This window comes from Megalobrama amblycephala, linkage group LG8 (assembly GCF_018812025.1).
Source record: "Megalobrama amblycephala isolate DHTTF-2021 linkage group LG8, ASM1881202v1, whole genome shotgun sequence".
Lineage (NCBI taxonomy): Eukaryota > Metazoa > Chordata > Actinopteri > Cypriniformes > Xenocyprididae > Megalobrama > Megalobrama amblycephala.
In genome coordinates, this window is record NC_063051.1 from 12,895,997 (window position 1) to 12,923,884 (window position 27,888).

At 37.0% G+C, this 27,888-nt stretch overlaps 6 protein-coding genes across 11 annotated transcripts; 2 read left to right on the forward strand and 4 right to left on the reverse strand.

Annotated features, from left to right (window-relative positions):
* Nucleotides 1-133: 133 nt before the first annotated feature.
* On the reverse strand, nt 134-4,024 carry ccdc174 (coiled-coil domain containing 174). Its single transcript, XM_048199426.1, has 11 exons — nt 3,868-4,024; nt 3,569-3,673; nt 3,379-3,479; nt 2,447-2,505; nt 2,164-2,326; nt 1,971-2,066; nt 1,740-1,876; nt 1,510-1,604; nt 963-1,092; nt 711-866; nt 134-589 (listed from the first exon to the last, which is right to left on the reverse strand). The coding sequence occupies exons 1-11, from the start codon at nt 3,907-3,909 to the stop codon at nt 282-284; spliced, it is 1,392 nt and encodes a 463-aa protein (XP_048055383.1). The 5' UTR covers nt 3,910-4,024; the 3' UTR covers nt 134-281.
* An 826-nt stretch (nt 4,025-4,850) lies between these two features.
* ghrl (ghrelin/obestatin prepropeptide) lies at nt 4,851-6,144 on the forward strand. 3 transcript variants are annotated; one of them, XM_048199447.1, is made up of 5 exons: nt 4,851-5,217; nt 5,311-5,448; nt 5,583-5,663; nt 5,749-5,857; nt 6,030-6,144. In XM_048199447.1, exons 2-5 carry the CDS (start codon nt 5,335-5,337, stop codon nt 6,035-6,037), a joined length of 312 nt encoding a protein of 103 aa, XP_048055404.1. In that variant the 5' UTR covers nt 4,851-5,217; nt 5,311-5,334; the 3' UTR covers nt 6,038-6,144. The 3 variants fall into 3 exon arrangements, with proteins under 3 accessions (XP_048055404.1, XP_048055406.1, XP_048055405.1); XM_048199449.1 differs by having other exon boundaries at nt 4,865-5,217; nt 5,334-5,448; XM_048199448.1 differs by lacking the exon at nt 4,851-5,217 and having other exon boundaries at nt 5,273-5,448.
* Nucleotides 6,145-6,221: 77 nt separating this feature from the next.
* Nucleotides 6,222-11,581, reverse strand: tatdn2 (TatD DNase domain containing 2). Of its 3 annotated transcripts, none has more exons than XM_048199408.1 (7): nt 11,443-11,581; nt 10,542-10,861; nt 10,067-10,417; nt 8,712-9,653; nt 8,498-8,625; nt 7,126-7,309; nt 6,222-6,940 (listed from the first exon to the last, which is right to left on the reverse strand). In XM_048199408.1, exons 2-7 carry the CDS (start codon nt 10,851-10,853, stop codon nt 6,800-6,802), a joined length of 2,058 nt encoding a protein of 685 aa, XP_048055365.1. In that variant the 5' UTR covers nt 10,854-10,861; nt 11,443-11,581; the 3' UTR covers nt 6,222-6,799. The 3 variants fall into 3 exon arrangements, with proteins under 3 accessions (XP_048055365.1, XP_048055366.1, XP_048055367.1); XM_048199409.1 differs by lacking the exon at nt 11,443-11,581 and adding an exon at nt 11,314-11,407; XM_048199410.1 differs by having other exon boundaries at nt 6,739-6,940; nt 7,126-7,226.
* Nucleotides 11,582-13,179: 1,598 nt separating this feature from the next.
* vhl (von Hippel-Lindau tumor suppressor) lies at nt 13,180-16,959 on the reverse strand. Its single transcript, XM_048199441.1, has 3 exons — nt 16,496-16,959; nt 13,999-14,121; nt 13,180-13,750 (listed from the first exon to the last, which is right to left on the reverse strand). Exons 1-3 carry the CDS (start codon nt 16,689-16,691, stop codon nt 13,557-13,559), a joined length of 513 nt encoding a protein of 170 aa, XP_048055398.1. The 5' UTR covers nt 16,692-16,959; the 3' UTR covers nt 13,180-13,556.
* A 460-nt stretch (nt 16,960-17,419) lies between these two features.
* On the reverse strand, nt 17,420-24,740 carry crbn (cereblon). 2 transcript variants are annotated; one of them, XM_048199420.1, is made up of 11 exons: nt 24,373-24,740; nt 23,741-23,850; nt 23,299-23,501; nt 22,965-23,123; nt 22,709-22,865; nt 22,269-22,328; nt 20,596-20,680; nt 20,396-20,511; nt 20,206-20,270; nt 19,162-19,293; nt 17,420-19,048 (listed from the first exon to the last, which is right to left on the reverse strand). In XM_048199420.1, the coding sequence occupies exons 1-11, from the start codon at nt 24,737-24,739 to the stop codon at nt 18,871-18,873; spliced, it is 1,632 nt and encodes a 543-aa protein (XP_048055377.1). In that variant the 5' UTR covers nt 24,740; the 3' UTR covers nt 17,420-18,870. The 2 variants fall into 2 exon arrangements, with proteins under 2 accessions (XP_048055377.1, XP_048055376.1); XM_048199419.1 differs by having other exon boundaries at nt 22,269-22,331.
* zgc:152986 (uncharacterized protein LOC101884054 homolog) lies at nt 24,518-27,180 on the forward strand. The gene is made up of 3 exons (XM_048199436.1): nt 24,518-24,744; nt 26,413-26,627; nt 26,724-27,180. Exons 2-3 carry the CDS (start codon nt 26,417-26,419, stop codon nt 27,047-27,049), a joined length of 537 nt encoding a protein of 178 aa, XP_048055393.1. The 5' UTR covers nt 24,518-24,744; nt 26,413-26,416; the 3' UTR covers nt 27,050-27,180.
* Nucleotides 27,181-27,888: the final 708 nt, after the last annotated feature.

Genomic DNA, 27,888 nt, shown 5'->3' on the forward strand with positions numbered 1-27,888 from the left:
TCTAATTTATAAATAAATGTACAACCTGGTGAAAGAACTGAGGGCAAATTACATATGGTTAAAAAAAGTGGTTCACACTGGGAGTAAATATAAATAGTGATGGAATAAAAGATGCACAAAGATCAAACAAAAATCTGGTCATTTTTTTATTCTAACTTTGCAAATCAGTTACATTTTACATTCAAAGTGTAACCGTCTCTCCTGCTTAAGACTGACATAATGCCTCCAGGCTTGATGCAGCCTTCCATTTCTATAGTTTCCCAAACGATTTTCTGACTTGTTCATGTAGAGTGTTTGTAGTATGACAACAGGTCATCCAGACTCTGTGTTTGAGCAGTCTGTGGTTGAGAAGGTTGTGCATATGTGGGAATGTCAGAAGGATGACTAGGGGTAGATATGTTCTCTGTGTCTCTTTCTGTGGCCCTTTGGGATTCAGACCACTTGAAGGCAGGTTTTCCTTTGGCCTGCCCTTTATCTGTTGCTCTGCTGTGATTGGCCCATCTGTCTTCTGCGAAATAAGCAGAGGGAGGAGCAAACTCTGACTCTCGCTCATCTCGACGACGACTGGTCCACTGACCCCAGGAGAACTCTGGAAAAGGAAATAAATATTTAAGTTGCGTTTTCTTCAAAACAGCAAATGTAAACACTGGAGCAAAGGAAAAGGAAGGAAGGAAGGAATACGGCGTGCATTTATGTGTACGGTCATGTACCTTTGCCTCTGTCCCACTCTCTTATGTATGGAACGCCAGGTTTGGTGTCTTTTCTTTCCTGAATCTCCACTTCTACTTTCGGCACTGTTGCAGGGGCTGGAGGTCCAACTTCTTCATCTTCATCTTCATCATTCTCAGCACCATCAGCAGCAGGAGCTACAAGGGAACATCAGACATTATCCAAAAATATCCTTTAGAAATCACCACCAACATATGCTTCAAAGCATATATGGTCCTATTAATTAAACACACCATCTTCTTCCTCCCCTGGCTCCAGCTTGCTTTTCTTCATCCTCCTCATCCTCACTTTAGCGAGTCGAGCTTCAAGCAGGGCTTTCCGCTTCTCCTTCAGCTGCTCACGTTTGCTGCGCTGCTCTGTGGTCTGCAGAGAGAAAAAAGTTGTAAACCTTAATAATTTACATTGCAGCCAATATTATAAAAGCTGATGAAGATTTAGTATAGGAGCTGAGGAAGACTGTTTTAAACCGTTTTAAACCCAGCCAAAAATCTAGTGGGCTCACTAACTGTATGCTGCCAACATAGTGAGTAACCTAACAGAATTTTCATATCAGTGCACCTTAAGTTGCAATGCATTCTGGAAGTGCATCCTCTGCAAGATATACATGTGATACTTCCTAATTTTGGGCCAAAACAAAGTGTCTTAGAAGGCAACATAATGCTGCCTACCTTTTGAAACAGTCTTTGCTTCGTATGCACGCTTACAATGCTGTCTAGGTAGGCAGCTCATTCTACTTTGAAAAAGAGTTTGTGACTCATCATTTAATTTTGTTGTTCTGACCTGGTCTCTCAGCATGTCTAGAGTTTCTCTCTGTTTTCTACGTTGGTCCTCATCCTGGGCAAAAGCAAAATACCCAACACCCAGCTCTCTGGCCTCTGAAACAGACACAAAACCCTCATGTGAGACAGTGTGCAGATTTAATTCAACACTCTCAAAGAAGGACTAATTAAAGGCATTTTCTACACATTAGACAGGTTTCGGAGTGTCTAGAGATCAATCCTCTCCATCACCTTGCTCTTTGATATTTTCATAGTGAATGGGTCCAACAGGCCTCTTCATCTGCTCCTCTTCCTCTCTCTCCCACTGCTCTCTCTGCATTTCTCTCCTCATGTCCTCAGATAACAGCGTCCTGTCAGCGCCAGTCACCCTGTGCATAATAATAGATATGTAATATCTTTAATAATAATAATTTAAAAAAAAAAAAAAATCACACACAGCAAAGTTAAGAAAATTAAATGTACCTCTTGTTCTGGAGATCTTGGTCCATTTTCTGAAAATCTGGTAGGTCTTTCCTCAGACATCTTCGAGAACGTCCTAAAGCATCAACATAGTCCACCCTGCAAGAAAGAGAGAGTAAGCAAGAAAACCCATAGTTGAGTTCAAATCACATTGCCTCTTAATCAGGTTCAAAATTAATTTATAAAAACACCATACCATTCTTCATTTGCATTCTGTGGGGCTGGAACAGGGACGTTCACATCAGATTCCTCTCCATCTCGGTCCCCTGCTATATTTGCAGTGCGTGTCTGTGGTTCGTTCCTCTGGTTGATGATCTTCTGGGTGAAGTCCACCAGGAAAAGACTTTCAGTCTCCTCATCTAAATGTAAAAAGAAATCATCAACATCAATATCAGTTTATTTACAAAACACCCAAAGCAGTGTAAAGTTTCATTTAAGAAGTGAAATGCTTAAATCTGGGAATGTCAGTAAGCATATACCTGGGAAATCTCCTTTTGTCATCTGTTCATAAAGGCGTGCCTTTTCCTCCAGTTTTTGCCTGCATAACACAAAAATGCATCAGAAGGGCATTAATATGATTGTATTCCACAATTTGATCTGAACATGAATTTTTCTACATAATTATATTGTAAAAAAAATAATAATAAATACATAATGATTTATTTAATTACTTAATAATTTTATTGTATCACCATATTATTTTAAGTACCACCATATTATTATTATTAAGTATATATTATATTATACAGTCATATTATATTATATATTAGTTATATTATATTACAATGTATCAGCATTTAAAACAGGGTGTATGGTCTCATATTATTATGTCATAATAATAAAAACAAAGTGACCCCAAAAAAGCATTTGTATGCAGTAAAAAAAGACAAATAATACCTTTTAATAATAATATATCCTCATTTGTATTTTTGAGTATGTTTTTCTAATATGTGAATGTGAAATAGTCTGCAGCAAATTAAAAAAAACTATGATCATCATTTATAACAGGTTGTTATAAAAACAAAAAACATGAATCATACACTGGCCTCAAAATATTTGGACACTTAAGACAGACTTATATATGAAATTCATTGTATTACATAACTATCAAACAAAGTGTCATCTGCAAAAATATGCTAGATCTTTTCACAAATGCTAAAACTTTCACACTTTAATTTTTGTAATAACTTGGTTTGATATTTTGTTATATCGAGTTATTGTGATTCATTTTAGTGTCTATATACTTTTATGAAGAAGTCAAAAGAAAATTAATTGATAAAGAGGATATAAAGAATCCGAATACTGTAGTACTGGGCTATAAAACAAAAAATATATAACGTTAGCCAATAGCCAAATAATAATAATAATAAAAATATTCAAATAAATCAAATTCCGTTGACAGTCTATTCACCTGGATTTATCTAGTGTGTTTTCTTCCTCAGTAGTTTGCTGGACATCCCTCTGCGCTCGTACATTGACTCCTTCATTTTGTTTAGTCCAGATATTGGGCTTCTGTGAGCACATACACACACAATTACAATTACAACAGGTGTATACATAATGATTGAATGATCATCAGTCATTAACTGCCCGTGTCTTACTTTTATTTTTGTCTTGGACTTCTGTGCAGCTCCTGCATCTTGGCCAATTCTGTCGTGCTTAAATTGCTCCTGCTTCCGGTATAATTCCGCTTTCAAATCAACCAGCTGAAATATAAATTGAAAAGTACACGTTGACCAAAACATTTAAGGACTGGGTCATCATTCCCAGTTTAAAAACAGGCACACAATGCAAGTTTACTGTCAGCTGTCATGCTAAGCTAACTATAACACACAAACAAAACTAAAAATATGAAAAGTGCCTTGTTCAAAAAAAGAGAGATAAGATACAAATTATTCACCGATGACGCTGTAACATTGTATGGTTTCTTCTTTTTATCCATGTTAACTGTAGCTGTTTAGGTAACAGGCTAACACTGACATTCAGAGAGCAAAACAGTATCCAAAAACAATGCTGAAAAGAAGAAATGTAGCCTGCCATCTGCTGTCTCGGAGGTAAAACTACAACAATATTTTAAATTGAAACCAATTTTTTTATTATTATTTCTATGGAGTAAATAAAATATGGATTTTTGCTTGCCTTGACCAAAACATAAAAAACATGATAATACTCTCGTTTATTTTTATTCTAGTATAAAATATGAAGTAGCTAAATAATAATGTTCAACGGTTGCTTCAAAGTGATATACACTAAAAACGTGTTTCTACCATGTTAAACGTCCAAAATATGTCATTATGCAATATCAAAAAAAAAAAGCAAACAGCCAAAGCTGAGGTAAGCTGGATGTAGCTGGTTTGAGATGGTCAAGCTGGTCCCCAGCCTGGCCAAGTCAAGTTTCAGCTAGTTTTAGCAGGTTAGTTGGTGTTCCAGCTTGGCCTGACCAGCTAAGTCCAGTCTGACCATCTAAAGAAGTGTCCAAAACCCATCTAAAACTAGCCTGCTAAATTAAGTATGACTGAAGACAAGCTAAGATCAGCCAACCACCTTAGGCTGGTTTTAGGTGTTTATTTCAGCAGATGTGGTACTATTTTGTTAGTGATAAATGTCAAAGAATATGATATTAAGCTGGTATCATATAAAAAAATAAATAATATTTTTTGGTTAGTAAAAAATATGAAAACCAGAAGAATCCCTCCCCCAGACACACACACACACACATACACAATTGTAATAAAGTAATGGCCTATAAGCTGATATTCTCCATAAAAATGGTACTTTGTTACATTATGATATGTATTTTAATTAGCACAAAAAATAAATAAATAAATAAATAGGCCAATATGCATATCAGTTATGGGTAGGAAGAATATGCTGCCAACTATGTACAAGGGTGAGTCCACTTAAAAGTGTGTGTTCGTACCAAATATTTGCTCCTGTTACAGAGGAATTGCCAGGTCAATCAAATAAACCTGCCATGGCAATAGTTCAGTGGTCTAGTAACACATATATCTACTGACACAGCAGCCACATCACCATATGACTTTGTCATCATCTGTTATCATATTCATATCACCCTGAGGAAAATCTCTTTGTCACGCATACAGTAACAATCAGGGATTTTTTAGTTCTGTTTGTTTTCACAGTGTCATTTGTAGACTTTAATGCTAATTGTTAACCAAAGGCTATTATAAAAGTGAGAAGCAGATCTTTCTGCACAGACCTACTTGAAGCAGTTTGATCATTACAGAAGGTGGGATTGATTGATTTTTTTACCATTTCTGTGCTCTCAGTATATACAATGTATTTTAAAGATGCAGCCATTAAGAGTGTTGTCATTAAACAGAACTAAACCAGCTGATTTCCCAGGATGCCTCTGCACTGTCGTGCCAGCCACATGTTCCTGCTCATATGTGCTCTTTCCTTATGTCTCGAGTCTGTGAGAGGCGGCACCAGCTTTCTCAGTCCTGCTCAGAAACCACAGGTGAGCATATGTCTAGTGGATGTTTTTGAGTGTGTTTGGAGTAAACCAATTTTAATGACTCAATTTAGTTTGTCAAGATTACATAAATTCATGCTTGAAGTCTTGGCATCAGATATACCGTGTCCCTTTTTAAGGGTCGAAGGCCACCACGGGTGGGCAGAAGAGACGCTGCTGATTCAGAGATCCCAGTGATTAAAGAGGATGATCAGTTCATGGTAAAACCTCAAAGCAAGTGCACATTTAAATAAGATTTCAGTAAGTTACTACTGCAGTCATACTTTGTTCTCACTGCCTGTTTAGATGAGTGCTCCGTTCGAACTGTCCGTGTCTCTGAGTGAAGCAGAGTATGAGAAATATGGTCCTGTGCTGCAGAAGGTTCTTGTGAATCTTCTTAGTGATTCTCCATTTGGTGAGCTGAACTCTTGATCCAAACAAGTAACTATGAAAAATGGTGTTTCATTTCCCAGAAAAAGTCCTTATTTTTAAAGAACCCTAAAAACTAAAAGTGCTTCCTGTCAGAAAATTCAAGTCACCGTTTGTTGCAAACTAATATGCAAAATGTATTTTCTCATTTGTTTCAGAATTCTGACAAGAGCTACCAGTCCCTCCAAGAATTAACTCCTTATAAATCAAAAATTATTCAAAATTTAAATCATTTTCTAACAGCGATTTGACAAAATAAAGGATGACAAATAATTTTCTGCCTCTGGTTTCTATTTTCTTTGCTCAATCTCATATGCATGTATCTCATGAAAAATAATTTCATAAACCCATTCATATTGCATTTACATTTATTCAAACAAAAGTTATATTTATATAAAACCAACAACCTGGTAAAAGCTATTTGTTGTGGTTTTTCTAATTCTGTTTCACATTTTCTTTTTCACAAACTTTCATATCAAAATTACTGGTTCTAATATAAAGACACAAGATGGCATTTTATGTCACTTATGTCTCAAAGGCATACATAACTTGTAAGCATGTATGCAGACACACGACCAAAGAAACCTGAGAACAGAGAACCATTTTAAAACACAAAACTGAAGAGATATTAAAATGTATCACATTACTAACAGTTTTAACAGATGTGAAATTCCCTATAACACGGTAAGAAACTTAAGTAGCAATGCACGTACACTTACTAACACACTCTATAGTACATTGAAATATCAATTCTTGAAGACATTGTTATGTTTTTTACATTGTTATGTAAAAAAAAAAAAAAAAATTCACATTGAAGACTGTTTAGTTGAGAAAGTGCCAAAGATGCAAGACTAAACTGCTAGCAGGACTACGATTTTGAAGGACTTCAGTTGATAAAATAGCAAGTAGTTTAACACGCCGTTTCCAATCACAGTCCGTATATGTGTCTTGTGTTCTGCCGGACTGTGTGCAGTACTGTGGTTAGCAGCTCTCCCTTCAGCAGACTAATCTCACGCAGTGTGTGTATGCCCATACCAGGGTGAGCAAACCTGCATACAGTCTTGGGCACCTACAGAAAGATGAAGAGAGGTGAATGCATCATCCTTCCCTCAGGTCATTTTGACCCACGAGGGAAGGAATTGTTTTGCACATTGTGAGGAGAGGATGAGGGTTAAAGAATAACAAATTAGTCAAGGCATGTGCATATATGCAAGTAGAATCAAACAATGTGTACTTAGTAACAAGCACTGAGACCTGTCTGGGTAGGAAATATGGTGCATCTGTCTCCAGTAGGATTCTGTCGAGTGGGATTTTTCTCACAGCGGCTCGAACCTCCGTAGCTCGATGGTACGTCACTAGTCCAGTGAAACCCACACACAGGTTAGAGAACTCATTTAGGAACGGCTCAATCACTGAGTAGCTGTTGGTGAAACAGTGTCTAACAAACATAAAGACACAGGTTAGTAGACTATGAACTCTAACCAGTGCTGCCAACTATTTTCAATAGAAAGTCTGCTCAAAGTCATTAAAGGTGCCCTAGATTCAAAAATTGAATTTACCTCGGCATAGTTAAATAACAAGAGTTCAGTACATGGAAAAGACATACAGTGAGTCTCAAACTCCACTGTTTCCTCCTTCTTATATAAATCTCATTTGTTTAAAAGACCTCTGAAGAACAGGCGAATCTCAACATAACACCACAATATTTGCATATGCCAGCCCATGTTCCCAACATTATGAAAGGCATGAGACAAGGGCAGGATGTCTGGAGCTGCACAGCTGAATCATCAGACTAGGTAAGCAAGCAAGGACAACAGCAAAAAATGGCAGATGGAGCTATAATAACTGACATGATTCATGACATGATATTTTTAGTGATATTTGTAAATTGTCTTTCTAAATGTTTCGTTAGCATTTTGCTAATGTAGTGTTAAATGTGGTTAAAGTTACCATCGTTTCTTACTGTATTCACGGAGACAAGAGCCGTCGCTATTTTCATTTTTAAACACTTGCAGTCTGTATAGTTCATAAACACAACTTCATTCTTTATAAATCTCTCCAACAGTGTATCATTAGCCGTTAGCCACGGAGCACAGCCTCAAACTCATTCAGAATCAATGTAAACATCAAAATAAACACTGTACTTACGCGATTAGACATGCTGCATGACGAACACTTTGTAAAGATCCATTTTGAGGGTTATATTAGCTGTTTGAACTTTTTTTTATGTTGTTTAAGGCAAGTGCGAGCTCTTGGGGCGTGGAGCACGAGTTTTAAAGGGCCACACACCCTGAATCGGCTCATTTCTAATTATGCCCCAAAATAGGCAGTTAAAAAAATGAATTAAAATAAATCTATGGGGTATTTTGAACTGAAACTTCACAGACACATTCAGGGGACACCTTAGACTTATATTACATCTTTTAAAAAAAATTCTAAGGCACCTTTAAATGTCACTATATGCCGTAATGCGCCAACTGTTGGCACTTTCTATTTGTTTTCTCTCCTAATCTGTGCTTACATACTGTATTTTAATATATAGCCAAATCAAATGCATAGATTATTTATTATTTCTAAAAACAAACATAAAAAACTGGCCCGAGTGTTTATTTTTATGAGAACTGACCTGTGAATTTTGTAATCTCGGGGGACACACTTCTTCATAATTTTCAGCAAATCATCGTCAGCATCACGGCAATGTATGACGAGAGGCTTCTTAAGGGAGACGGCCAACTGCAACTGCCGTTCAAACACCTTGACATGAAAAAGACAAGAAATTATTCATAATAAGAAAGTACATAATTAAAAACATTTGGAGGTAATCACCCAGTCTGCCATACTTCTTTCTGTTTCCACGAGTCTGTGGAGTTCTTGTGCGAGTAATCCAAACCGATCTCTCCGAACGCTATGGCCTTAGGGTGACGCATAGCACCCATGATGCTTTGCTCATGAGTGTGGTTATACTCTTTGGCAAAATGTGGGTGGCATCCAAAGGCCCCCCACACTTTCTCTTCTGCCAGCAGCCCCTCCCAGATGGCCTCTTTCTCTGTGATTCGTGGGTTGCAGAAATCTGCAATGCAGCCTCTAAACTCCATAGGGAAACTACTTGCATACATGCTCTGAAACCTTTGGAAACTTCCCTGGAAACCCAACTTCCCATAGAGCATGTCAAGGTGACAGTGCGTGTCAATAAATCCTGCAGAATCTGCTTTGGAGTAGGTCAAATCTGACAACCAAAGAGGCTCTGAGCCAACCGACATCCTGCGGGTGGCACTGTCATCAGCGAGAAACATCCGTGAGGATGTGTAATAATTTGATTCTGAAGTTCTGCGTGTAGTAAAAGAAGAGCAATCCCAGCTTTCAGGTGTGGAGGGGGTGTAGGTGCTGATGATGGGCTGCTGTAATTTGAGGGACCGTCTAACTGACATACTGCATGGATATTTCTTGGGGGTTGCAAGGTCAGAGGCAGTAGATTGAGGCGGACGCTCTGACAACAGCTCCACATCCTTAGCTGGGACGGTTGGGGTAGTGTCAGCCCCTTGAGATTCTAATTCCCAAAGGGCTTGTGGGAATGTTAAAGGCTTTAAAGCTGGTGATGAGGAGTAAGGGTTGCATTCCAATGGTGGAGGAGTGTCACTGAAGTCCACAAACTCACAATCCCTTTTAAGCTTCATTTGTTGGCCCTTTGGCTCAAAGGTCTCATCCTGTGAGAAAACTTCAACCTGCTCTGAGTCCTCAACATCCGACCAATCCGGCGATTCTGGTTGCTTTAGGATCACACTCTGTGCATAGAGACAAAGTCAGTATCAATTCTTTTAAAAGACATTTACAATAGTGCAGAATAGACATATAATATATATAAGCATAACACAACTGTTAAAAAGTTTTTTTTTTTAGTTTTGAAAGCCTTTTATGCTCAGCAAGGATGCATTTTTTATTATTAAAACAGTAAAAACAGTAATATTGTGAAATATTACAATTTAAAATAACTATAAAATAACAAATAACTAAAATAAAATAATAAATATATAAATGCAACCAATTACTGTGATGAAAGATGAATTTTCAGCATCACATTTTTTTTTTTGCAGAAATATAAGAGTGTTTACTGGCACTTTTGATGCATTCTTGCTGAACATAAGTATTCATCTCTTTCAACAAAAAAACAAAAGGAAGAAGAAAAAGTATTCATTACCCTGGTGTCCAGCTTTATTTCTGTCCCATCATCTTCTGTGTCTATTAACTCCAGTGGGGGAGGCCTATCCTTAGTCATGAACAGAGGAAGCGGTTCATTGTTCTCACTGAACGAGCAGCACTCAAGGTCAGGGCAGTTTTCCTCCTCCTCTGTCTTCACAGGTTTCTCTGGGGTTTTATTTGCAAACAGACTTTTAGGCCCACCAAATGATGACTTTTTGTCTGCATTCCCCATTGCATCATTCAGCGCTTTGAGGTAAATGAGTTTCTGTCCATCCTCTGGACTCCTGAGTTTTTTCCCAGCAGAGGGAGATAAAGGCTCAACAGAGGATTGCTGCCCTGAAACAGTGTCCTATATGTCACACATAAAACCACAAATCAATGGAAATCCTCTCAAATATCTGCCAATAAATATATTTCATTCCACTATAAAATATTAGACTGGGGAAACTGAAAAAATCCTTACTGTTACTCACCTGAACAGGACTGTTTTTTTTCCGTAGTGATCTATGGGGTCCAGTCAATTTTAAGCGTGTTTTAGGTGTACTTCGTGAAGAACTGGAGTGCTGTGGAGTGCTGAGATACATGTTTTCCATGTCACCCAGTCCAGCTGACCCAGTAGAAGTGTTGAGGCCAGGAGAGCCAGCCTCGCTCATGCCACCATCCTGACCATCTCCATCCCAGCATGTGGGCTGTGCCACACCCACGCTGTTCTTCATGAGCTTTCTAGGGGAGTCCACCGCCTTATTCAGCCATATCAACTTCACCTTTTCCCTTTTGCGGTTCATCGTAAGACCTTGAGGAAGAAAGAAAATGTGTACATAGGTCAAAAATGAGAACCACAAACAGATGCAGCTGTTTCTAAGCCAAATTTAAGATGGATTCGCTTGCAGGTTCTTTGAAAAACAATAAACAAACCATAACACTGTAAATTCAAAGTGGAGATGGAGGTCCAGCCACCAGATGCAGTTACAAGGACTTTTGAGATTCACTTAAAGTGAAAAGGGAGTAATACTCATGTGCACACGTATCTTTAAAAACCTAAATGGTCAGCAGATGGGAATTTTCTGCACGTTAGCTAAAAGGTTACAAACACATCGAGGGCTCTTATATACTTGTATTTATTTTTATACATTATTAAACAAAAAGCACAAACCTGTATACAATGTAAAACGCGTTAACATGTTTATTTAAAAAGCCATTAGTTAATTACAGATGCTAATAATTAGCAGAAAACTCGTGCCTGACCTAAAACTGTGATACCAAGCGCCTGTGCACATAACTCCGATCACAAGAACGGAAAACAGTCTGAAAGTGTGTAATAGTCTTGATTAAACCTAATTTCGCCCAAGTAACGGCAAAGATAACATTACAAACCTTTAAGCCTGTGTGGATGAAAGTTCAGGTGGATCACATGCGTAAGTAATTAGCGAAACGTTCACTGCTGTCAACTCTCCTCACCGTACTGGACCCTGGCGGTGAACGGTTCGTTTGAGACAGTGTACTAAGTATGGAGAGTGCACATTTCAAGCATGCATGTAGACTTTGAAAGAAAATTAAAGTGAACATTTAATTTGGCTTACAGAATTAAGATTCACAATTTTATGGAAATTTTAGAGGTGGTATATAAACCAGGGTGGGTTTATTTCTGAAAGGCACACTTACAAAAAGTCTAAAAAAATAAAGAAATAAAGAAAAGAAAAGCGGTTGAACAGTTCTACCTAGGAAAAAAGATGCCGTTTATCTTTGTGACAACATGCCCCAGAACTACTGTGGTACATTGTCATATGAGGGGTAAACTGTCAAGCTGTTTAATTTTTATATAATCAGTTAAAAATTATAAAATGCAAAAGTTTGGAACCACTAAGATTTTTAATGTTTTTAAAAGACGTTTCGTCTGCTCACCAAGGCTACATTTATTTAATTAAAAATACAGTAAAAAACAGTAATATTGTGAAATATTATTACAATTTAAAATAACTGTTTTCTATTTGAATATATTTCACTAATTAATTTATTCCTGTGATGGCAAAGCTGAATTTTCAGCATCGTTACTCCAGTCTTCAGTGTCACATGATCCTTCAGAAATCATTCTAATATGCTGATTTGCTGCTCAATAAACATTTATGATTATTTTCAATGTTGAAAACAGTTGTGTACTTTTTATTTCAGGATTCCTTGATGAATAGAAAGTTCAAAAGAACAGCATTTATCTGAAATACAAAGCTTCTGTAGCATTATACACTACCGTTCAAAAGTTTGGGGTCAGTAAGAATTTTTATTTTTATTTTTTTGAAAAGAAATTAAAGAAATGAATACTTTTATTCAGCAAGGATGCATTAAATCAATCAAAAGTGGCAGTAAAGACATTTATAATGTTACAAAAGATTAGATTTCAGATAAACACTGTTCTTTTGAACTTTCTATTCATCAAATAATCCTGAAAAAAAATATTGTACACAAATATTTTGTACAATTGTACACATTAAATGTTTCTTGAGCAGCAGATCAGCATATTAGAATGATTTCTGAAGGATCATGTGACACTGAAGACTGGAGTAATGATGCTGAAAATTCAGCTTTGCCATCACAGGAATAAATTACTTTGTGAAATATATTCAAATAGAAAACAGTTATTTTAAATTGTAATAATATTTCACAATATTACTGTTTTTACTGTATTTTTAATTAAATAAATGTAGCCTTGGTGAGCAGACTGAACTTCTTTTAAAAACATTAAAAATCTTAGTGGTTCCAAACTTTTGGACTGTACTGTACACATAGACGTCAAACTATTGTTTTGTCCAACAAATATTGTAATTAATAAATTGTATAGACTTATAGCTTGCTTCAACCTTACAGTTTGAAAGACGTACATCAGAAAATGTATTCTAATATAAGGGGGGTTTGAAGTTGATGTTTGAAACCAAGCAAAACCAGTTAGAGAAAACTACAGACAGACAGACAGACAGACAGACAGACAGATAGATAGATAGATAGATAGATAGATAGATAGATAGATAGATAGATAGATAGATAGATAGATAGATAGATAGACAACAAATGCTGGTTTAATGCAAGAGTCATTAGACTTAATTAGACAGTTAGACATAATTACAAATAGTCACTCTTTTTATTTACAAAGAACATTTTTCCAAATATAGTTATTGGTAAAAGAGTAAAAGTACGCAGAGAGCTGTAACCAAAAATGAAATAATGCTCTCAGCTATTGCACGGTCTACTACACAACCACACAAAATCTGCATTTTCTAAAGTTCTTCCTATGGACTCACATGTCAGTGCATCTCACTAAAGGGCCTGAATGTATTGCTTGATACATGTTTAAAGCATCCATTTGCTTAAGAAAATATTTCTTGTGATCTCCGGTTTGTGTTTAACAGTGCCAGGCTATATTGTCTGTTTTATATGGTGCTCGTGCACAGGTCTGCTCAGTAAATATGTCCTCATTCACAAAGTTAATGTTCATGTTTTCATCTGTTTTGCTGTTCTCTGTTCTCCAGTAACTTCTGTTCCACTCGCTGGCTAATGCGTCGTAGATCGGCGTGAATGCTGGGTCTCTGAGCAAGGTCATCTTTTAGGCAGTGGGCGATCTCCAGCTGGCAGATATCTTCTCTGCGCACCAACCGTCTCACAACTTGCAGACAGCGATCTCGCAAGGTCAACACTGGTGAACACAAATATAAAGTGCAAAGTACATTTTTGTGAGTCTAAAATTTCTGATTCACAGTCTGATTAATGCACATTTCATTTCATTTTTTTTTTTTTTCTTTTACAATGAAAATAATATCAAGTGTTATTATGCCATGCCTAGAAATGCAGATACTCAATATTAGTGTAAGTTCTAATTTTATAAAAAGAGTGAATTGGTTATCAGCCTGAATACTTAAGCAAACGCCAGTAAAATATGTATACCCGGTAATGTGATGTTGGCAATTGAGACTTGCCCATTTTCAAGGGCGGCTGGCAAGTACATCTCTTTATTATTGACTACCATTGGATCGTCAGTCTCTGCATCCCGAAACATCCATGGATGTCCTGACAGAAACAGAAATACAATATGAGAACTTTTCATTCAAATAGATCATTGCAATACTTAACCCTTTATTTATTATTTATTCATGGTTTAATGCCATATCAGCAGCAATGGCTATATTCATGGCAATCAGCAGTATCACTTCAATACATTGTATACCATAATTTAACAATTTTGTCTTAAAAACAAACACTATACAAAATCAGACATATATACCAATAACAACAACATAAATAACAACAATTACATAGAGTCTTTCAATTGAATATTCGACAAAAATTCTAAAATTACTCCAGGAGAAACCTTTTTAAAAAGGTCCATTAATGTGTTCTCTGTATAAAACCGTTGTCTAATATTATTTAAAAAAGGACATTCTATTAAAATATGTTTTACACTCGTGAAATTCTTACACAAATCACAGACCGGTTTTTCTTCCCCCATCAATAAATATGAATGAGTGAGTCTTGAATGACCAATTCGGCATTTCGTATATACAACCTGGTCATATCTGTTTTCAAAATAATAACTCCTTGATTTAACACTGGATTCACCTCATATAATTTGTTATTTACACATTCGTTCCATTCCATTTGCCATTTATTGTAAATATACAGGTTCAATATTGGTTTAACGTCAGATGCTGGTATTTTACATTCTGTCATTTCCAACTGAAGTGCTTCCTTTGCTACTTTATCTGCTTGTTCATTACCAGTCAATCCCATATGGCCTGGTATCCAACAAAAAACAACATTAAAATCTTGTTTCTTTAAAGAGTCCACTTTTCCTATTATGCTGATAATTATAGGATGTTCAGTTTTCAAAGAATCAAGTGCTTGTAGAAAGGATTTGGAATCTGTGCAAATTAAAAAATTACGTTGATGTTCCTTCTCTATTTGTTCAAGAGCTAGAAGTAATGCACAAGCTTCAGCTGTGAAAATTGAACTTTGTCCAGAAATACACTTGCCATAGCTTTTTGACCCAATCACTACTGTGGCAGATACCCGACTGTCTGACTTTGATCCATCTGTGTACACAGGTACATGAGTTTGTAAACTGTGTCTTATATCCAAAAATTCCTCCCAATAAACATTTGGATAATTTGTCTTTTTTTAATACTGAGCCAGGTTCATGACGATGATTGGTTTTTTAATATCCCAGGGCGGTATAGGACACAGATGCGTCGATGTTAGAATATCCAGATTAATGACCATATTTTCCAAGTGTGATTTTATGCGAATTCCAAAAGGACTGATGTATCTGGGTCTGGCTTCATACAAATGTGAATATGGAGGATGAAAAACTGAAGAATATGCTGGGTAACTTTCATTAGCTTTTAACTTAACTATATAGTTGAGAGCCAGTTTCAGCCTTCTGTTATATAACGATGGTTCTCTTGCTTCTGTATACAAGCTCTGAATTGGGGAAGTCCTAAATGCTCCTAAGGCAAGTCTCAATCCTGTATGATGTACTGTGTCCAGCATTTTGATGTATGACTTCCTAGCAGATCCATAAACAATACTCCCATAGTCCATTTTTGATCGAACAAGTGTCCTATTAAGTCTCAAGAGTACTTCACAATCTGCACCCCATTTAATCCTTGCTAGCACTTTTATAACATCCATTACTTTAAAACATCTATTTCGCAGCATTTTAATATGAGGAATAAAGGATAGTTTGTTATCAAAATTAAGTCCTAGGAATTTTGTCTCTTTTACGACTACTTAACCCTTTAAGGCACAGAGACAATATCTTTGAGATTATTCATTTTATTGCCACGAATAAGTCAAAAAGCAAGAGGCTGCTCATTGCAGAACCAATCAGTGGAGCTAGACAGTCCAAGCACACCCTAACCCTAAGCAGGTTAAGCTCCATCCCCCTTATACCCACAGAGGTGGAGCTGGACTAGGTCAAGCTCCACAGTGTAAATGGTGCTTACTGCAGAGCCAAATGATATCCAGCTCCCCCTCTATGGATGTAAAAGATGGAGCTTGACCAAGTCCCCTCTAGGTTTAGGGATAGGGTAGGGTTAGGTCTCCCATTACGTCCAGAGAAGGGGAGCTGGACGTCGAGCTCTGCAGTGAGCACCACTTGCAAAATGTCTAACTAAAACGTCAATGGGTTCAAATCATTTACACTTGTGGTCAAAGTAAATTATTGAAGTGGTTTCTTCTCAGACTAGTATCCACTTATGGGAATGCAGCTCAATTGTTCTTAATAGTTTGGTTTGCCTGGTGCAAAACACTTGGTGTTTATCCATTTTGTGTGCACTGACTGGCATAAAAAATGAACTTCTTAAAGTATAGCAGGATGAAAATAACTAATGAAAAATGTACCAATTTATTTAGAGCATAATAGTTAAACGATAATTTGACGAACCTACATAAGTTGTCATTCTTCGTCCGGTGTACGGCTGTATATCTACGTATGGCTGCGGCTCCCCAAGGAAGTTGATCCAGACGGGCTTCACGACGCGCGGGCTGCAGTTGCAGAACAACACGTAGGACGGTGTCCGGCTAACCAAAGATCGGACCAGCGGCAGCGGTTGCTGCCCCTCCTGGGATTCCTGAGGCATCGTCAAAAACAGGACAGGACCCAGACAAATATACAAAATAGCAGCTTCGCTACTACAGAGTACAACTAAAGCGCTAATTCTCTCATAAAGGCTAAGCAAAAAAATGAATACACAAACTAGAAACGATAAAGTTCACTTTATCGGCTCAGACCATCAGAAAACGAACGGAAAGAAGAGAACGCGTACGTGACTATCAGACATACATCTGTACAGCTTGACGTTTGTTGTTATTGCGTAATCACGCGAGAGCCAGTGAAGAAGACAGCGCGCGACAGCATAGCAACACCTCCCTCTAGTGGTTTGGTCGGAGATGAAAACATGACGCATGATGTAGGGTGAATTCAGGGTGATTGGGACACTTTTTGCCATTGATATGACTTGGAAAAAGTGTCACAACAACCACCCTGAATTCACCCTATAGCTGTGCTCGAAAATATAACAGTCTATACTGTATTCTTCCTCTTTTAAAAAGTAACATATGAAATAGTAGGCATTATGCAACATATGTTTCAGACAGTATGCTTCAATGTTGTCAAATGACCTCAAGTAGGTTAACTATTCTCAACATTTTCCATTTTTTAATCCATTTTGTACACAAATCCAAGTTGGTCTACAAATGTGACTTTTCAGACTGTGATCAAACTATGGCTCTGCTTGGAATGCCATACTATTAATGTTTCTACGAATTGTAGTGTTACCAAAATTTTCTTTAAAGATGAGACACACTGTGGCTTTTCAGAAGTGGTTTATTGACGAGAATTCATTAGTACTGAACAGTATTTTATCTCTTGAACATTACAGATATGCAAGTCAGTGTGTTTTTGTATCTAACTAGTGGAGAACGTAGATGTGTGTTGGCTGATTTTCTGTATAAAGTGTGTATTTTGAACTCCATTTAATGAACGTGAACATAATCTTTATATTTTTCGAACGTTTCTAAGTGCAGACTGTAGTTTGTCACACACCACTTCCATTCTGGATACACACATCTGTTTTTGGCTCTTAACTTATATACATCATATCATCATTTAATGAAATGGTATCCAAATAAACAAATGACAAAGGAAATAGCAAAACAGAGAAACTGATTAAATACAAAATAGTTTTTGGGAATTGCTCTTGATATGAAGTGTAAATAACATAAACGGTACCTCCCTGATATTTCCTTTATTATTCACCTTTATTATTCACCATCTGCCAATTTTAGCCAGGAGTCGTGTGCCAAGTACCCGAAGCAAGCACATGAGAGATAGCATGTGAAGAATGATTTAATTTTAAGCAGTTTAGATCTTGTTTTGAAGAAGCATATAATTGTTTGAGGTATTCTACATGATAATTGATTATGTCACTAAATGTGGGCATGAAAGACTTTTTGTCGGACTAAATGACTTCATCACACTTTGGTGTTAGAGATTTACTTATTTCATAAACATCCAAAAAAAGGGATCTTGCTTAAAGGGATAGTTCACCCAAAAATGAAAATTCTGTCATTTACTCACCCTCAAGTTGTTCCAAACCTGTATACCTTTGTTCTGCTGTACACAAAGGAAGATATTTTGAGTAAGGTTTGTAACCAAGCAGCTCTCGCCCCCATTGACTACCATAGTATTTTTTATTTTCTACTATGGTCATCAATGGGGAGCGAGACCTGCTTGGTTACAAACATTTTTCCAAATATCTTCCTATGTGTTCAGCAGAACAAAGAAATTTACACAGGCTTGGAACAACTTGAGGGTGAGTAAATGACAGAATTTTTATTTTTGGGTGAACTATCCCTTTAAAGAGCATCAATAACTGTCACCTAGTCAGTAATAATGAAGAAAAGACAGCTTAGACGGTAAATTAAGTGCATTACAACAGACTGTAATCTTAAAGAGCTCATCTGGTATGATGTTGCACGTATCAGGCTGTAATTTACACAGCTCAAGGTGTGTGAAGGCAACAACTTGCATTCTGTTGTTCTGTATCTTATGCTTCACTGTCCCCTTTTTCTTTCCTCTCCCTGTTCATGCACACATCTACACATATAAACTCACAAACACACTTGCTTTCTCTCTCTCTCTCTCTCTCTGGGTGAGGTTTTGGAGTCTCATATTTTTGGGGTGATAGAGGAGACCCCTTGGGGAGTATATGCTTATGGGCTGTAGGGTTAAAGGTCACAAGTAATCCTCAGATCACATCACAGGCACAGCAAGCGTGACCCATCAACACCTTCATCGCCTTGCGGGATTGTCGGTAACAGGGCAGAACGAGTCAAACCCCAGAAACGAGGTGGACTCAGATCCTTTTTTACTGCTGAGAACTTCCAGCCCATATGAGAGCCACAGGTTCTGCACTGAGCAATTGTCCACGCATACCTAAGTAAAGAAATACATCAAATTTTACATTAATTATTTGAATAGATACTAAGACATAATAATCAAAATGACCAAAAACACATTTTTGAACATATAAAAGCATTAAATCTCACCCTGGAAACCAACTATGAAGTGTGGAAGGCCGTCCAATCAAGTTGAGGTTGTTGGCCTTGTAGACCGTAAGTGTCTCGTGAACATAACCATGTGGGTTCACATATGCTGCCATTGGCCCATACAGAGACAGACTAAAGACAGAGGAGTTTTGCATGAGTAACTGTTTTCATTTTAATCTTAAAAGAGATCACCCAAAAATGTAAAGTCTGTCATCATTTGATAAGTCATTGAAAACCTTCCAGTTTATATATATAAAAAAAGTTCCAACAGGGAAATCCTAACTTTATGACTTAAACTTTGGTCTTTTCCTCAACTAAAGCTATCACATGTCTTCATAAGACTGTTTTTTCACAAGATTGTTAAAGTTGCAATGAAACAATGAAGTTGTGTGATGTACATCCGGGTGAAACAGATTATCAAAAATTAAAAATGTAGGGAGGGGATTCGGTTCTATGGGTCTCAAGTTCTGGTGAAGATTAAAAACTACTATGAAAAAAAAATGCTTAAAAAATTAAAGATATGCATGGATGAATCACCTATATGACCAATTTCATGGAACTTTTATGGTGCTTTATTTTCCTCATTGGTGCTTGATGGGCTTTGGTGCCTTGATGATAAAAAATGTTTTTTTTTTAGAAATCTATCTCTTTAATTCTCCTCAATTGCTAAACAATATCTAGAGCTGTCAAACTGACTTCGGTACTAAGTCAGTACTGACATTTTAAAAATGTGAGGCTTTGAGTAAACACCTCTTGATTGGCCATTGTGTTCACACGCTCATTGGATATGTCTGTGATTGGCTTCTATGATCAACGTTGTAAATAGTCATCAATGATGCTCACGCTTACACAGATACACACGGGAGCATCTGAAAGCAGGCATCTATCGTGGACCAGTCAAGTCCGCTCAAAAGCGCTCAAAGCATCACATTTTTAAAATTTCAGTTCCGATTGGTACCGAAGTCGGTACATTTGACAACTCTATATATAACTAAATTGCGAAATTCAGTTCTCATCATTTTTTTTTTTAAGTCATTGCCTGACCTGAAGATCTCATTCTTGCTGGTTATCTCTGTATCCTGACACTGTTTACAGCAGAGAGAGGTGCACTGTAAAGAGACAAGAAAAATATGAATATTATCTTTTCCCGCATTTTACAATGCATAAAACAAACTCCTAGACAAATAGAAAGACATATATGAAGATTGACAAAGGCAACTACACACATACACACCCTGTCCATGATGTCCAACTCACAGCGCAGTCTCTGGATGGCACTGCCAATCTTCAGTAGCTGCAGTCGTAGAGCATCATCTATTGGTAGACATGCGGCCACCCTGTATGAGAAATCTGCAAAGAGAGAGAGACGCTTTCTAACTATTTGACTGTGTGTGTGAGCCTGAAACTGTCTGTGTGCTCGTACTCAGTGTGTACCAGTGGGATTTGTAGGCAGGGACTCATCTTTAAGGTTTTCATCCCATTCATGGAGTTGTTTCTTTACTCTGCTCATGAGAGTTTTCTGGAGAGAAACACATAAATAACCATCAGTATGTTGTCAATATTATGGAAATGCTGATGATGGTTTGCAGAGATTGTACATTTTAAAAACACATCAATGTATTTACAATCTAAATAAATAAATAATAATAATAAAAGTGAAAGGATTAGTTCACTTCAGAATTAAAATTTCCTGATAATTTACTCACCCCCATGTCATCCAAGATGTTTATGTCTTTCTTTCTTCAGCTGAAAAGAAATTAAGGTTTTTGAGGAAAACATTCTAGGATTTTTCTCCATATAGTGGACTTAAATAGGGTTCAACGGGTTGAAGGTCCAAATTGCAGTTTCAGTGCAGCTTCAAAGTGCTCTACACGATCCCAGCCAAAGAATAAGGGTCTTGTCTAGCTAAACGATCAGTCATTTTCTATTTTTTCTAAAAAAATGAATATTATTTTTAACCACGAATGCTTGTCTTGCACTAGCTCTGTGATGCACCACACATTACGTAATCACGTTGGACATAGGCAGAAGTACCGTGGTAGGGCGAAAAACACATTTTCTTACATCTCATTTTCTCCTCCAACGTCGTTGTTTTATCTTTTTTTGTTAAAGGGCATTTGACTTAGTCTTTGCAAGTTCGGTACTTCCGCCTACGTCACATGTGACCTTTCCAGTGTGATTACGTAATGTGTGGCGCATTGCAGAGCTAGTGCAAGGTGAGCATTTGTGGTTAAAAAGTGTATACATTTTTTCTTTTTTTTTTTTTTTTTAGAAAATGGCTGATCGTTTCTCTAGATAAGACCCTTATTTCTCATATGGGATCATGTAGAGCCCTTTGAAGCTGGATTGAAACTGCAATTTGGACCTTCAACCCGTAGTACCCCACCTGAAGTCCACTATATGGAGAAAAATCCTGGAATGTTTTTCTCAAAACCCTTAATTTCTTTTCGACTGAAGAAAGAAAGACAAAAACATCTTGGATGACATGGGGGTGAGTAAATTATCAGTGAACTAATCCTTGAAATAATATTTACAATAAGTAAATAATGAGAAGTACCATTCATTTCCAAGGGGTAAAATGGTTTAAGTGAAAAAAATTGCAACCTTAAAGGGTTAGTTCACCCAAAAATGAAAATTCTGTCATTTATTACTTACTGATAACTGTACACTGACTTACTATACACTGATTCATTAAGCTCCAAATCTTCCTGAAGCAGTGTTTTGAAATCGGCCATCACTAAATAAGTCGTTATTTCGTTTTTTTTGGCGCACCAAAAATATTCTCGTCGATTATAATATTAATATTGAACCACTGTACTCACATGAACCGATTTAAATATGTTTTTAGTACCTTTATGGATCTTGAGAGAGGAAGTGTCATTGCTCCCTATGGAGGCCTCACGGAGCCATCGGATTTCAACTAAAATATCTTAATTTGTGTTCCGAAGATGAACGAAGGTCTTACGGGTGTGGAACGGCATGAGGGTAAGTAATAAATGACAAAATTTTCATTTTTGGGTGAACTAACCCTTTAAGGCTTTATAATGTATAGTGTAAAATCTTTTGTTAATAATATAATCAAATTAATACTCAGAGATCAAACTCACAGAGTCATAGAGTGCATAAACCCAGGGAGGCCATGAGGTCATACCAGCACAATGGAGCTTCTTCTTTAAAAGAAAGTGAGAGGGAGATTACGTGTTAAGCAATTAAGCAAAATGTATGTTACATATAGAAGTAATGGTAAAACAATTATAAAGTAGAATAACTAGTCCAATTCAATCTCATAAATTATATAACTGTATGTTCTTTAATAAAAACTAGTTAATGAGGGGGGAAGGTGTATGTGTTTTAGCATTTTAATTTAGTTAGATTTTTAGTACATTAATAATAATAGTTAGGTGTTTTAATATAATGATAATTTTATTTTTAATAATATATTATTTCCACATTTAATCCTGTGACCCCCTTGGATGTTTACTGAGGCCTCCTAATGGATGAGAAACACTGGTCTAAAGTGATGTTCGTTTACAGGTATGTCAGTTACCTGTCTATAGGTCTGACTGCACCGATCCTGCGGTGGTGTTGTTTGTGAGTGTTTGGTCTGTGGAGTTTGTGTATGCAAGCGTGGCAGGAATTGCAGTGCACATAAAGGGTCTGGCAGAATCCTTTCCGGTAAAATCTGTACTTTTGCCTGACGAATCCTACAAAAGACAAAAATATTTTTCTATTTTTAAATGAACATTACATTACTGCAATGAAAAATATCATTGTACCCACTGAAAGAATGCGTATACCCCTACCCATCTGCTTGTGTGCGTATGTCATGCACTCTGAAGCGCTGCCGTCCAATAGCTTTGATCTTCACTGTCTCTATGCCGTACTCCTGCTCCTCACGAAATGCGTAGATCTCAGCCGTCGTCCCAAACTCTGCCTTTATCTCCGTTCCACTCGCATCAGGACTGAGAGAAATAGAAACACCGTCAAACTATGGTATACATATACAAATGTAAGAAATATCAATACACCTGCAAAACCTATTGCAACATGCATGAATAATGTCCTTGAAGAAGAATCAAAGGTATGTGATCATTAATGTGGAGAAGTTATTATTCTACACCTCGTGTCTGTTAATACCTGTGTGCAAGCACGGCAAACGTGCGGTCTTGGCTTATGAGGTTGCGGAACATGCTGACCTCCTGTGGTCGAAAAAGCTGCAAGGGCAGCGTCTGACCTGGGATCAGAATGAGAGCGACGTGGGGAAGAACCGGCAGATTCTGCACACTGTCCTCGTCATGCAGGGTACGCCCGTGAAACTCCTCCATGTCTGAGCCCAGATACTTCACAATGCACACACATATGAAGACAAACATGCAATAAAAAAGAACAAGAAAAAGACTCTCGATGACTTATTTCTATAGATTGAGATTTCTGTTACAGCAAAAATTTGACCATAAGCTACTTGAATGTCAAAGTGCATGCTAATGAATTGAAATGAATGAAAGAGCTAGATTTTAATCTTATTAGCCTCGGGTCACATGACCAGTGTTTAAAAGTACTGATGACAGATGACACTCACAGCATGTGAAGTTGGCAGACTGGTGTCAAAGTTTATAATGCTTGGCTTTTCTGCATCCTCACCATCTCGATCCTCAGTCTCCATGACATCCTCTTCTTCCTCTTCATTTTCTATAAAAACAAAGATTAGAAGTGGAATACAATTATTCTTATTATTCACTTATACTTTCATTTTGTCAACTACATCTACATTACAACCTACTTTCGATTTCAACTATATTTACGGAGTCATTTGAGGACAACGGGCATGCATGAAGCCACTATTAAGCAAACAGAAAGCAAATATCTCATCTAGGCACATAATGCAATGAATATAATAACAAATGTCTGCTGACAACACAATAAAACAACAAAATGCGTACACACTTGACTTATTTTTTGCTACAGCTCCTTCTAAACGTGCTACAAGAATATCTTTGCAGACACTTTGTGTTTTAAATAACAGGTGTACGCAGACACTTTCAGTTAGCAAAAAAGATCTGTCATCTGTCATGCACCCATGCACGGCGACTGCTGCGGATCTGGAAATGTCTGTAAAGATCTCCCTGCAAGTTTTGAGGAGCACATTGAGATGTCATGCTTTCGATTTTTCTATAGCTCCGTGTTTAATAGGAAGCAAATAGGAACACTTACCTGGCAGGAGCTGTAGTTGGTTCCCCATTTCGTCGTTACCGTTGTTGTCGCCTCCGCCCCTCTCAGCAGCCATAGCCGTGTGTTTACAATCCGCTCTCAACAAGCGCAGCACTACCGTGAAGAGACGTGCGAGTAAAAACACAGCGCCCTCACGTGAATGGATGTTAGTGGCGTAGTGAATCTTTTGATTCATCCCAACGAATCGAATCTTTTGAAAAAGTTCACTAAAAAGATCAATAAAAACCGATTCGTTCACGAAAAGACCATATTCGTCAATAGGCGCAACGTTTCGAAACATCGGGTCAGCATTGATTGAAATTCTGCGTTTATTAATAGCGATAAGTAAAATCTTCAGAGAAGGTAACATACTGTGTAAGTATACATTTCTATCTTTATGACACCTTGGTAAGCCCCAAAGTTGGCCCAACAGTGTTTGGACACTAGAAAAGTATGAAAGCCTACAATACAATGGCAAATTGTTTGTGTGTGTGTCTGTGTACACAACCAAGCATATTATTTTTTTCTTAGAAAGATAATACTAACATATCACAACACTAATACTAGCAAAACTGCAAAAATGTGTTTGTTAAAGGGATAGTTCACCCAAAAATTAAATTCTGTCATCATTTACTCACGCTCTGGTTGTTCCAAACCTGTTTACATTTCTTTGTTCTGTTGAACACAAAGGAAGATATTTTGAAGAATGTGGGAAACTGAACAGTTCTGGGGCACCACTGATTTATTTTTTTTCCTACCATGGAAGTCAATGGTGCCCCAAAGTGTCATTTGTGTCTAGCAGAACAAATAAATCTATAGGGGTTTGGAACAACTTAAGGGTGAGTAAACGATGACATAATTTTCATTTTTGGGTAAACTATCCCTTTAAATTTTAAATTACACCTCATAAAACAGCTATGCTGTTCAAAATTAGCTCTTTTTGAGACTCTGGTTTTAAAACATAGTTAATGCTAATGTTTTGTTAATAGTTAATGTGATGAACTACACCTGTGGTTGGTTACTGTGCTCGGATGCCTTGAGGAGTGGATTGATTTAAAGGGTTGGTTCACCCAAAAATGAAAATGATGTAATTTATTACTTACCCTCTTGCCGTTCCACACCGGTAAGACCTTCGTTAATCTTCGGAACATAAATTAAGACATTTTAGTTGAAATCCAATGGCTCTGTGAGGCCTTCATAGGGAGCAATGACACTTCCTCTCTCAAGATCCATAAAGGTACTAAAAACATTTAAATTGGTTCATGTGAGTACAGTGGTTCAATATTAATATTATAAAGCGACGAGAATATTTTTGGTGCGCCAAAAAAAAACCAAAATAACGACTTATTTAGTGATGGCCGATTTCAAAACACTGCTTCAGGAAGATTCGGAGCACAAATGAATCAGTGTATCGAATCATGATTCAGATCGCGTGTCAAACTGCCAGCGGCTGAAATCACGTGACTATGGCACTCCGAACAGCAGATTCGACACACTGATTCATTTGTGCTCTGATGCTTCCTGAAGCATTGTTTTGAAATCGGCCATCACTAAACAAGTCGTTATTTTGTTTTTTTGGCGCTCCAAAAATATTCTCGTCACTTTATAATATTAATATTGAACCACTGTACTCACATGAACGGATTTAAATATGTTTTTAGTACCTTTATGGATCTTGAGAGAGGAAGTGTCATTGCTCCCTATGGAGGCCTCACGGAGCCATCGGATTTCAACTAAAATATCTTAATTTGTGTTCCGAAGATGAACGAAGGTCTTACGGGTGTGGAACGGCAAGAGGGTAAGTAATAAATGACATAATTTTCATTTTTGGGTGAACTAACCCTTTAAAAAATCTGAAAGTACTTAGACAAATGGCAAATAAATATGACATTTCTCATTATGAGAACATACTTGGCATAATTTGTTTACAGATGCCACTTTGTTTGATAGATGATATGATAGATGTAGTAGTACATTAAATATGTTTTGTGGCCAATGTGTATGTATAGGTAGGTTTGTTTATTATTCTCATTTGATCTTCAGGAGGATGATGGTGACAGGAGAGCATTTATGCATGGTGCTTCTGCTATGTGTGTGTGCCTGTAATTGTGTGAGTGACTATTACTCAATTCTTGGAGTTCCTCGCTCTGCATCTTCAAGAGAGATCAAGAAAGCATTTCACAAGCTGGCCCTTAAACACCATCCCGATAAGAACCTAAGCCCAAATGCACAGCAAACCTTCACAAACATTGCTCAGGGTGTGTGTGGATCCACAAGACCCTAAAATAAGTCTATTCACTACTAAACTGAAGTATTTTTTTAATGATTAATTTTGTTCATTTTTTTTTCCTTAGCCTATGAGGTTCTGTCTGACAAAGAGAAGAGGCGAGTCTATGATCAAATGGACCATCTAACTAACCCTGATCAGGGCAGAGAGAGAAAGTTCAAGAAAGATCAGAATGAGGACGCGGGCACCAATCCCTTTGTCAATAAAGGAGCGTTTAATAGTAAAAGGGGTTTCCAACATTTAAGTCTGGAGGAGCTTCTTCATACACTGCGGATGGATGATGACTTTTTTATGGATGAACAACCTGGTTATGAAGGATGGAGTTTTGTTTTTGGGCCTGAGGATGATGATGATGAAACAGTCCTCCTCAGTGATCTTTTCAACATGCTTTGATTTCCAGGGTTTATGTATTTGTATGTTTATTTATATTTATTAATTACATAAATTCAAATTGATTTTAAAGTGCCTTTACACAATTTTCTTGCATATTAAATAAAACTTCAAATTAAACTACAAAAAACCTACCTCTTATTGTGTTATAAAGATCTGACCTTTGAGAGCTGACCAAAAAAAAGTAAAAGGTTACTTTAACCTTATGATATGTTTTTTCTCAAAATAATTGTTAAACCGCTTCTATGAACGTTATTTTCCAAAGATAGGGACCTTCAGTGATTTTTTTTTTTCCAGCATGAAATGTAAGTCGATAAAGATTTTATGCTACTCTTTCTAACATTACAGTTTATAGATATTGATATGTTAATTGTCTTTTTAACACAATAAAGCTTCAGCTGAGCTCCACATTACTTTCTGCAAATAACTATGTTAAGACACTAATTCATTTTCTGAAATGATGAACCATAAAATGACAAATTCATCCTTTTTTTTTTTCCTATTTCCTCATGGTCTTTCCTCAACTTTTTCTTCTGAGTCAACTGTTACGAATCACCTCGCAATATGGAGCAAAAGTAAGTTGCTGACATATGTGTTGTATCATTGTTGTCATGAAATATAATGCTCTAGTCAGAGCTGATGCATTAACTAAATATAATATCTAGTGATATCCTGCATCAACGCATATCAACTGAGATTGGTAAACATTCGCGTTTGCAATGGAAATTGAACACAAGCTAATGTATGATCAAAAGGACTGATGCTCAGATAACACAGAATCCTTGATAAACCCTCAACCTACTTTATCATGCTCAGCATTTCCTGCTTGAACTGGAAAGGGT